Source organism: Echinops telfairi, unplaced genomic scaffold, assembly GCF_000313985.2.
Source record: "Echinops telfairi isolate 266 unplaced genomic scaffold, ASM31398v2 ScPeMD7_16;HRSCAF=60, whole genome shotgun sequence".
Taxonomy (NCBI): domain Eukaryota; kingdom Metazoa; phylum Chordata; class Mammalia; order Afrosoricida; family Tenrecidae; genus Echinops; species Echinops telfairi.
This window is the reverse complement of record NW_022103913.1, coordinates 8,761,722-8,772,249: the sequence shown is the minus strand read 5'-3', so window position 1 is coordinate 8,772,249 and position 10,528 is coordinate 8,761,722. Positions and strand designations below refer to the sequence as shown.

General features: G+C 54.5%; 1 protein-coding gene and 1 long non-coding RNA gene across 4 annotated transcripts in view; one reads left to right on the top strand and one right to left on the bottom strand.

Moving 5' to 3' along the window:
• The window catches only part of MRAS (muscle RAS oncogene homolog), a 54,297-nt gene extending 46,160 nt beyond the window's left edge, over positions 1–8,137 (top strand). For all 3 annotated transcript variants that reach the window (XM_045287440.1, XM_004712089.3, XM_045287441.1), the window contains exons 3-6: positions 622–775; positions 1,854–1,953; positions 2,760–2,839; positions 4,915–8,137. In XM_045287440.1, coding sequence (XP_045143375.1) covers positions 622–775; positions 1,854–1,953; positions 2,760–2,839; positions 4,915–5,014 — 434 coding nt within the window. In that variant the 3' untranslated portion in view covers positions 5,015–8,137. The remainder of the gene's footprint in view (positions 1–621; positions 776–1,853; positions 1,954–2,759; positions 2,840–4,914) is intronic.
• LOC123521381 lies at positions 4,060–7,050 on the bottom strand. Its single transcript, XR_006679830.1, has 3 exons — positions 6,971–7,050; positions 6,400–6,618; positions 4,060–4,925 (listed from the first exon to the last, which is right to left on the bottom strand). It is a non-coding gene; the product is annotated as an uncharacterized LOC123521381 (long non-coding RNA).
• Positions 8,138–10,528: the final 2,391 nt, after the last annotated feature.

The window sequence follows — 10,528 nt, the reverse complement described above, 5'->3', positions numbered from 1 at the left end:
CTCTCTCTCTCTCTCTCTCCTCTATCCCTCCTCTCTCCTGGCAGAGCTTCTAGTTTATAGAGAGGAATTGGGGCTCTGGGGAATCAGCTGAGCTCCCCAAGAACCCCAGCCCTCATGGGTTGCAGCAGCGCTGAGGATGCCCCACAGGAACTCTTGAGGCCATTCTGTGGTCAGGAGCCCTGGTGGCATAGTGGTTATGAGTTGGGCTGCAAACCACAAGGTCAGCAGTTTGAAACCACCAGCCGCTCTGAGGGAGAAAGATGAGGTTTCCTGCTCCCGTAAAGAGTTACAGTCTCAGACACCCACAGGGGCAGTTTCACCCTGTCCTGCAGGCTTGCTGTGAGTCAGCAGTCATGGGCTGAATGGCGGGGAGTTTGGTGTTTGTATGGGGGTTTTGGAGGTTAGAGAATTTAGGCCCAGAGAGCACCATGGGTTGGAATCTGGGAGAAGGGCTTGGTGGATCCATAAACAAGCCAATTAGAGCCTGGCCCTGAAGCATAACCACCCCCCCTACTGCGCCCCGTTACTGCCCAGCCCCAGGACGGCGGGGTGCCTTTCTGTGGGGAGCACAGGGGTGCAGGCTGGGCAGTGGCAGCTCCTGCGTGTCTCTTCCCATCCCAGTTCTGGACACGGCCGGGCAGGAGGAGTTCAGCGCCATGCGGGAGCAGTACATGCGGACGGGCGACGGCTTCCTCATCGTCTACTCAGTCACTGACAAGGCCAGCTTCGAGCACGTGGACCGCTTCCACCAGCTCATCCTCCGAGTCAAGGACAGGTGAGGGCGGGTGCAGGCCCCCTGGCCCAGGCTGGGCTCGCTCTCCTTCGGAGGACAGAGCCAGACTCAGGCCTCGGCCCCTCTCACTCCCCCCGGGTTCTTCTGTAGGGCCACACTGCACCAAGGCCTCAGCCTCTGCTCCCTGATCCAAGGGTCTCCCCCTTAGTCTGAGGTGCAGTAAGTAAAGCATCTGCAGTCTGCTGTAAGCCCGACTGGTCTTGTCAGTTCAGCAGAAAGCAGTTCGTTGGCATTCAAAGAGGCGGCATAAAGGAAACCAGAGGACAAGCTGATGGGAAGACGGCCAGCCCTGAACACACCCCAGGACAGCTGGAGAACCCCAGTTCATGCCTGTTCCCCAGGCACAGTGCTAACAGATACACACACACACTCACAGCTCCAATAGGTTACATGTGGGTCATGCCTCTGAATATGTGAAACGCAAAAGGAAAAACACAACCGAATGATTCTGATGTAGGAGGATATTTAACCTCTTTCCTCATCAGTGAAATGCAAGTGAAAATATGAGAGGGCGATTTTCCACCTATTAAATTAGACTTTTAAAAAACCCAGTGTTACTAACGGTGCTGAGAGTCCCGTGTGGCACTCGCGTACAGAATGCGCCTTGGCTGCGTGCGGCGATGACACTTTTCAGGTAGACGGGCCTCGTGAGTTCTACACTCCCTCCTGGATCAGTCCTCTCGTTCCACTGCCATTTATCCACTGCCAACTGTGTGCCAGGCCCTGCCCCCAGCGCCCTTCCGAAGTGGTCCCAAAGCCCTGCACGCATGACCGCTACATTGTTGTGAAGTCCCTGTCACCAGCAGTGGTGATGTGCATTGGAGCCGGATCCCGGGACAGCCCCTGCCCTTAAAACAGGGTTAAGGCTTCAAAGCAAGGCAGCCAGCAGTCCCAGGCCCCCTTTTCCCCCCAGGCCCCAGGTCTTGCCTTTTTTTAAGTCTTGCCCCAACTCCCTGCCCCTTCCCAGAACCTCAGAGGCCCACTGAGGAGGTGCTGGGGGCCCGGTCTTGCCCGCGGGGGTAGTGAAACCTCATTGAGCCACTTTTGCTTTGCTTCCCAGGGAGTCGTTCCCCATGATCCTCGTGGCCAACAAGGTCGACTTGATGCATTTGAGGAAGATCACCAGGGAGCAAGGAAAAGAAATGGCGGCCAAACACAATGTAGGTTGTGCTTGTTGGGGGCCGGGCGTGTGGGAAGTCAGTACCCCATCCCCTCTGCAGGCCTGGGGTGGGGACCTGGAACTTGGGCTCCCTAGTGTAAAACCAAACAGCCCAGAGAACGTCAGACAGCCTCAGGGCAGAGTGGGGTGGGCAGGCCAGTGTGTGGCAGGGTAACTGGCCAGAGGCCCAGGGCTATGTCCTGCTCACAGCCCAGCCCAGCCTTGGCCAGCAGAATCTACTCTGGAGGGCCTGGGAGGAGGGGCCGAAGTCACCCCAAGATAGGAACACAGAGGAAAAGGGAAATGACTAGTATCAGAAAGTATTTTGGTCTGACAAATGAAACCCTCTTCACTCTTCACATATGCCAGAAAAAGCGAGAGTTTTCTTCTATTTTTAGGAAACTGTTAAATATCTCTGTGACCAGAGAACAAGAGGAGCTCTGGTGGTATAGTGGTTAAGAGTTGGGCTGCAATCCTCTTGATTGGCAGTTCAAAACCACCAACTCTTGTAAACCTTTACAGTCTTGGAAACCCACAAGGGGTCTATGAGTCTACATTGTCTCCAGTGAGTGGGTGAATGAGTGAGAAAATTGGGGGTGGGGTTCAGGGTGGAGGGAATTAAAAGCTGTTAGTCAAACTGCCCAACCTTCAAGATAGAGAGGCCAGCACCCCAGGAGCCATGAGCTACTTAGAGGGGCCTTTCAAAGGCCTGACTCCTCAGTACCCCTGAGCATCTGTGTTTTAAAAGGTTCACAGGCCTTCGTGTGACTTGATGCCACTTTGTCCAAGCTCAGCTTTGCCTTTCAGATCCCGTACATAGAGACCAGTGCCAAGGACCCCCCTCTCAATGTTGACAAAGCCTTCCACGACCTGGTCAGAGTCATCAGGTGAGTGCTGCGCAGGCAGCCCAGAGGGGCGCTGGGCTGTGTGGCTGGACGCTCCAGCCGCGGACACAGCTTTTCCACCTGGGCCCTGTGGGGCTCAGGGATCCTGGCCCTATTCTTGGATTTCTTTCTTTCTTTCTTTCTTTCTTTTTTTGTGGTAAAGATACATGTAACAAAGCATTTGCCATTTTCCCATTTCTTTCACCTGTACAATGAATCACGTTCATCTTGTCGAATCATCAGCCTGGTCCATTCCTATTTTTGGATTTCCTATACCTCTGTCCATTTTTCTCCTCTGTACCCCCTCACTCTCTCATCCCCCAGCTGTGGACAGGTCTGTGGGTAAACCCAGTACTCATAGCTAAATGGAAATCCCTCCTGAAGGGTCAGCCCTGCCAACCTCTCAGCCTGCAGCTCAGGCTGCCTGGAAGGCCCTGCCTCCATCCGGCCCCACGCTCGCCCAGCACCGACGTGTTCAACTTGGTAAAGTGTAGGCCTGTCTCCTCTCCCGAGGCTGCTATCCGAGTGCCCTTCAGCATTTTATCTGCACAGCTAGCATTCTGATTCCCAGGCCCACATTTCCAAGGCATTGTTGATGGACTTCCTTTCCAGAAGCCACATACTGTCCCTCTCCAGATATTCTCAGGAACTGGCTGGAGTCCCCAAATAAGAGAACAAAGTAGCCGCTCTGCGCTTCCCAGGCTGTCAGTCTCTCCGGAAGCAGAAAGCCTCATCTTTCTCCTAAGGAGCGGCTGGTGGGCTCGGTGCACAACATACCACACACACTGCCAGGGTTCCTTGCCTGCTAAAGAGACCCTCTTCTATTCCTTTGCACGGTCAGAATCCAGATTTTAATTACCTCATGCCTGGATGGTCAGAGCAGCTTCTTGACTGGGATTGATGCCACCCTTCTTTTTTGCCCATTTCCAAATCCCCGACATTCAGAGTGACCTACCCAGTGGTTGTCAAGCACTGTTCATTGAGCATGCTCCTTTATGTTGGTGCGCTCTACCGGTTATCTGCGCCATCCAACCTAGGAGGTGCCAGCTTCCTTCTCCGCCTGCCATCTTCAACTCCATGACACATTGCATGCATATGTGCATGTACACACACACACACACACACACACACATACACACACACACTCAACAGTCTTAATTTCTTAATATTCCCCACTGTCTTAGTCTCAGTTTGCTAGAGGACAAAAACCAATGGCGCATATATATCAATATAGAGCGGGATTTATTTCAAGCAGGTGGCACATGTGGGTGTACAGATGAGCAAGTGAGTTAGGTGTCAGGCGGGAGGTTCTCCTGAAACCCCCATGTCGTTATAAGAGCTGGCAAACCCGAAAATTCGCCATGCATGTCTCAAGAAGCAGAGGTCAGATGACGTCTAGTCAGACGCAGTGTTGAGACGGAGCACGCCTGCCAGGACATCCATATAGATTGGATGCAGGCCACACCCCGTCCACCTGATTGACCAGTCACAGCAGATGACAAAATGGAAGTTGGTTCCGTGGCATCTGACGATCATGGCCTAGCCAGGCTGCCATGCGACTTTAACCAGCGCACCCACCCTGGAGCCTTCCCTTGAGGCTTTTGCTGGGACCGCCCCGGGCTGCACTCCTGAAATGGTTTTCTCTTGGGCATTTTGCCTGCAGTTAGGATATTACGCCACCGTGGCTCTTGATTGAGGCTCTACAGTTCCACGGGCAAGTTTTAGCCGTAGGAAGGGTGAACAGAAAGCGTGTAAAAGGCTGTTGTATTCAGTAGACCTGTGATTTTATTTAAAAGAGAAAACCCAGGAGAGGCCAATACGGTATTAAACACAAAACATGGCATTGCTTGTGACTTAACTCCTGGCTTTGGTGAATGCCCGTAGTTTAATCAGTAGGACGATGAGGTCTTTCTGTCCTCAGCTTCCTCATTGCTTGGCCTCAGAGGCGCTCTCCGGGCAAGGAGGGCAGCAGCCCTCTGCCTGGTCAGAACAGGCCTCAGGCCACCGAGTTGCTGGCAAGGCTGGGGAGGAGCCCAGCCCTGTCTGACTGTGTTTTTCTGCTCTTCTTTGCTCCAAAGGCAGCAGATTCCTGAGAAAAGCCAGAAGAAGAAGAAGAAAACCAAATGGCGGGGAGACCGGACCACTGGCACCCACAAACTGCAGTGTGTGATACTGTGATGGGCCTGACGTCCAGGGCACGGTGACCAGGAACTGGCCGGTCTTCGGGAGCCCTCCACTGCCTAACGACACTGAAAACCATTTCTAACCACGACCCTCTGCCCAGGGACTCGGCACGGGAAGGGAGAGTGGGAGGGTGAGCAGGGAGGAGATGGGGTCTGGCTCGGCCTCTCTCACAGAAACAAGGCAGCGAGCGACACACCGACAGACTCGCCATCCAAGCCCCTCCCTCCGGTGTGATTCACCCCTCCCGGCCCCTCTCCCAGTGGGTGTGTGGTTGCTTTTATCTGCAGCGCGTCATTTTCACGGGCAGGTGTCCTTGCACGTGCAGGTACAGGTACAAATCAAGCCATGAGCAAACTCTCCCCCTGGCCTCCCCAGTCAACGGTGTTGAAGCTTGGATGTCTTAGCTAGATTTGAAAAATGAATTTAGTGATTATTATTTTATTAAAGGGGCCTGGTTTCGTCTTCAGAAGGCCCCTCTGATGACTTCTCTGGAAGGTTTGTGTTTTGGTGGTTTTTTTGAAACTGAGTTTCCCCAACAGTGTCAAAACTCAACTCAGCCTGAAAGGATAGTGACTTAGACCACGGAAGCCGATGGGCAGCACTGCTGGCCGCCCCCGGGCCTGGGTCAGACCTAGGAGGGAAGCAGGCCCCGTGAGTAGCATACCCGTCGGAGAGAAGAGAGATGTGTTTACCCAGAGCGCCTTGGTAACGTCGAGCACGCGCAGCTTGGGAAATGGAAATGGATTTTGCTCAGAGGAGAGTCGGGTATGTCTGTTTGAAAACAGGAAATGTGGGAGCTGACTGGCTTTGCAAAGGCGTGCATTCACGCTGCAGACAGCGTGGGTGTACGTGCCGGGGTCCCTGGGCTGCTCCAAGCGGTCCTCATCACCTGTGCCTCTGTGATGTCAACAGCCCACAGTTCTCCGTGTCCACGGAAGCTCATGTAGATGCCCTCCAGAAAACGTTAGTTCATGCAGCATCCTAACCCAAATGGATTCCATGCCACTGAACCAGCACCATGAAAGACCCAAAGCCACTGGCCCTCTGAGGCAACTGACACCCCCCTGCAAGCCCGGCACACAGGCGGAGCCTCGGCATGCACACACGCACTGTTAGGTTGCCTTTCTGGCACGCGCCCCTGGGATCTTGACCCTAAGATGTGACTGGAGGAGAAAGGAAGCCAGGGTTGATAGCCTGGCTCCCACGCACCTGTTTCTGCAAGGGCCCAGGGCCCCCGACGACCTGCCGGTGCCCACCGCCCTCTGCCCCAGGAGCTGCTGGTGCGCGCCCAAGACTGGGTTGGCCAGGACCCAGGCGGCCAGAACAGCAGCGTGCCCAAGAGAATGTCTCGAGATGGCACAGCTCGTGGCCTCACGTACCAGATGTTGCCCATCTGGCCTCCAGGCAGATGAAGACATCCCCAGCAGCCAGCCTGGTCCCGCCGTGGAGAAGAGCAAGCACAGAGCCAGGGAGCGCAGATCCGCACCGACACGCCTGGATTCCACTCCCACCGCGGAAGTCCAAAGTCCCGAAGTCCCGTAGAGTTGCTCACTCAGCAAAGTCGGCAGCCCGAGGCACGCAGCTGAAGACAGAGGCCCCTGCAGGACGAAACCGTTGGGTGTCTTGTCCTTTGGAGAGAAAACTTCTTATCTGTCTAAATAATTCCCTCAAGGAAAGGGTAACAAAGAACATTCCAGATGAGGCACTTCAGAGTTTCCCAGGGTCCTTTAACACGAGTGAGCATTTTAAACAGGAAACAGACAAACCCTGTGCTCCTGGGGGTGTGAGCAGCTCCACAGAGGCTCCCAGCAGCCCCGAAGAAGGGGCAGGGAGAAGGATGGAGATGCTCTGTGTCGAAGTGTGGAGTGGGACAGGAAGCCCTGCTCACAGGGCAGTATCTGCTGCTAGAAAACAGGTACTGGGCATGGACCGCCATCAGCATCCTCCTACCTAGTGCAGGCTACAGTGCCTTGGCAGCAGTGAGGGAGTGGGAGGAGTCGTTGGAAGTCGACCAGTTGGGCTGGAGTGGGACCTGTAGCCATGGAGGAAGCAGAAAGGAAGGTAGGATCAATAGCCTGGCTCCTGGGCACCAGTGTACATCAGGGCACATCCTCCCAACTCCCAGACAGACAAAGCGCTCTGATGGTCCCTGGCCCCATCTGCCAGGGCTCTGTCCTGCACACAGCCCGCCGCTGGACTCCACAGTGCCTAGCGGAGAAACTGCCTAAGGGAGGACCTTTTGCAATGTCCGCGGTCTCGTTTTCCCCATCGGACATGAGTAGAGAACACTTAAAAAGACAGGTTGGTTTTAGAGCTGAGGCTGTTGGATAAGCCAGAGCATCCCTGTGAGCATGGCAGGCCTAGCACCTGCTTGGCATCTTCTCTGCTCTCCTGGTAGAGTCAGCTGGGGGACCAGTTTGTCACATGACTCCAGGACCGAGGAGCCACTGGGGGCATCCCGATGTGCTCCTTGGTTTCCAGGCCCCTGAGTAGTGCCAGCTTGGCATGCCTGGAGCACCCCATGCCTTCGACACCGTGTGTTCTCAGACTCCTTCCCACTAGTCCGGCACTCCCTAGGAGCTCCTTCCCCCCAGCAGGAATCCCAGCCATCGCCACCTGCCGCAGCCCGGGCCATGGCCGGGGCTCATGCTTCCTCTGCACTTGGTCCCATAGGGCGATAGGTGGTGGGCTGTTGGTTTCCAACCAACTCGAATGGTTTGTCACGGGCCTCCGCCCGCCACCTCCCTGCGCTTGCTGTGGAGAGCACGTACTGGGCCCGAAGTGGCCTGTCTCTCTCTGCCAGGAGCTGTGACCACTAACACGTGGCAGCTCGGACCGTCAGGCCCCTGAGACGTGGCCCTGGACAGGCTCTCCCCATTAGCAGCCCATGAAGCTTGAAGTCCCGTGTCGGGTTCACTTACAGTGGAAGATACTTGAATCGGTGACCGTGAGTGCCCATGCGCGCCGCGCCGGCTTCCGTTCCCAGCCCTCCCAGACGGCCATTGTCGCGAGACGGGAGCGGTGCCTGGGGATCTCGATGATGCGCGAGCCTTTCATGTGCCGTTTTCCTCAGTCTTTGTGTACCTGGACTCATTAATAAAGAACAGAGGAACGCTTGCCTGCCGTGCTTCTGCTCACTCACGTACTCCCCGGGCTTGACTGCGAAGTCAGTGGCTCCGCAGCACAGCGCCCCTCTTACCGGGCATGACCCCGCCTGAACCAGAGCTTCCCAGACGGACTGGGCCCACCGCCCCTTTCAGAATGAAAAGTCCTCAGAGCCTCCTTGGCCATTAACCACTTTGGTACAATCACCCATGATCCAGGACAAAGGGCCGCCGTCTGCTTATGCAGCCCCCTGGATCATTCCAGCATCTTCCAGGGGGTGGTGTCACCCACATTGGGAAACATGGGCCTCATCAAACCTAAAGTAAGGAGGAAACCAAGGGCAGCCATGAGAGGGGCCGCCACGAGGGGGGTGGGGGTGGGGGGGTTCTCCTTCCTGCGGGCAGGCCTGACCATTTGTATCTTTGAGCAAACTAGCTGCTTGCATGTTCCGTTGCCCTACCTATAAAGGAAGTAAGAACCTGCCCTCACTCTGTGCTCCACAAGGTAAAGATGAGGTTGTCTTCTCCTCAAGGCTTCTCGGCTCAGAAACCCTCCAGACTCCAGAGGGCCGGTCCCTGTGGGTTAGAAGGAACTCCATAGCAGGGGGTGGTCACTTGAGTCGTCTTGTGGTTGGTGACAATGGTTAAGTACTCAACCACCAGCCCAGAGGTTGGCAGCTCTAATCCACCCAGAAGTGCCTCACAAGACAGGCCTGGTGATCTGCGTGTGAAAGACCACAGCCTTGAGGGCCGTGTGGACAGTCCTCTGCACGCGGGTGCCCAGGTCAGAGTCAACAGTCGCCGCCGGCCGCAGCTAGGAGCTTGAGGACTGAAGCTGATGTGGGCGCGCAGGCTGAGGGCCCAGAAGCGATGCTCTCTCTGAAGGACACCTAACTCTCCTGTTCCTGGAAACTGCCCTGCCCCATCCACAGGGGTACACTGTCTGGCGCACGATGTGCCTCACTGATCTGTGATCGAAGCTCTGTGTGTGTGTCTGTGTGTGTGTGTGTGTGTGTGTGTGTGTGTGTGTGTGTTGTACTTAGTCAAGCTGAGCCTCTCGGGGGTCTCTGGTCTAGGAACTAGGCATAGAGACCACATTCTGTTCCTGCTACCTCTTGGAGTGACTATGGCCGAGCGTGCAAACTTGGGGGAGCTGCAGGCTGTACCCCATATCCTCCGGATGTGAGCAGAGAAGGTCAACCTATAGGGAGAAGCTGGGAGAGCAGGGGCGATGTGTTGGAGGGTCCAGGCCTGTACTCCTGCCTGCTCCTTCATGCCCTGCCCTGTACTCGGAGGCACCGTGGGACTCATAGTGGAATTCTTGCTTTCCACATGGGAGACCCGGATTCTGTTCCCAGTCAAGCCACCTCATGCACGGTCACCACCTGTTAGTCAGGGGAGTTTTGCGTGTGACTTTTCAGACTAAGATAAGCTGGGAAGAAAGGTCAGGCAATCTGCTTCCAAAGACCAGTCAATAAAAGCCCGATGGATCACAAAGGGCTGACCCGTAAGCACTTGTGGGAATGAACGGTGGAGGACTGGGCTGAGTTGCCGTTCATTGTGGCCAGTGTCTCTAGGAGCTAAGAGCCAGCAGCGCTGCCGCCACCACCACCATCACATGGCGGGCACTGGGCTAGGTACATGGTGGTCAACAATACGGAGGGTTCCTGATGACCAGTTCTCCTGTTGGTCCTGCTCAAAGCCAACTGGTAGACTCCAACTTACGGTGAACCTAGAGCACAGATGGAAGTGCCTCTGCATTTTCTGAGACTTTAAACTATATATATATATACAACAGTATTTCTGCACATCATTTACATAGCAGATGATTCAATAGTTCAATTGCTTAATCATGTCAGGGAGAATTCAGAACCTACCCACTCCCCAAGGTTAAAGCCCCTTTAAAATTAGTTGTGCAATCACAGTCCCAGTGCTCCCTCCCCACTCCCCCCACCTTCATTTGTACCCCCTTCACTCTATTACCCACCCCCAACCCTGCATCCCCTTTCAATCCTTGTGTAATCACTATGCATCCACTCCTCCCAACAGAAACAATAAAGACCAAATTAGAAATGCGGTGGTAAGGATAAAATAATAAGAATATAAATACCAAAATACAAGTAATGAGTAAGAAAGAAAAGACCCCCATCAACATTCAAAAAGCCAGGGAAGAGATTTCTGTCGTGGAACAAGTAAGAACTTGCAACCCAGAGCCAATTAAGGTCAGGAGATTATAAATCTTTTTTTTAATCGTTTTATTAGGGGCTCATATGACTCATCACAATCCACACATACATCAGTTGTGTAAGGCACATTTGTACATTCATTGCCCTCATCATTCTCAAAACATTTCCTCTCCACTTAAGCCCCCGGCATTAGATCCTCATTTTTCCCCTCCCTCCCC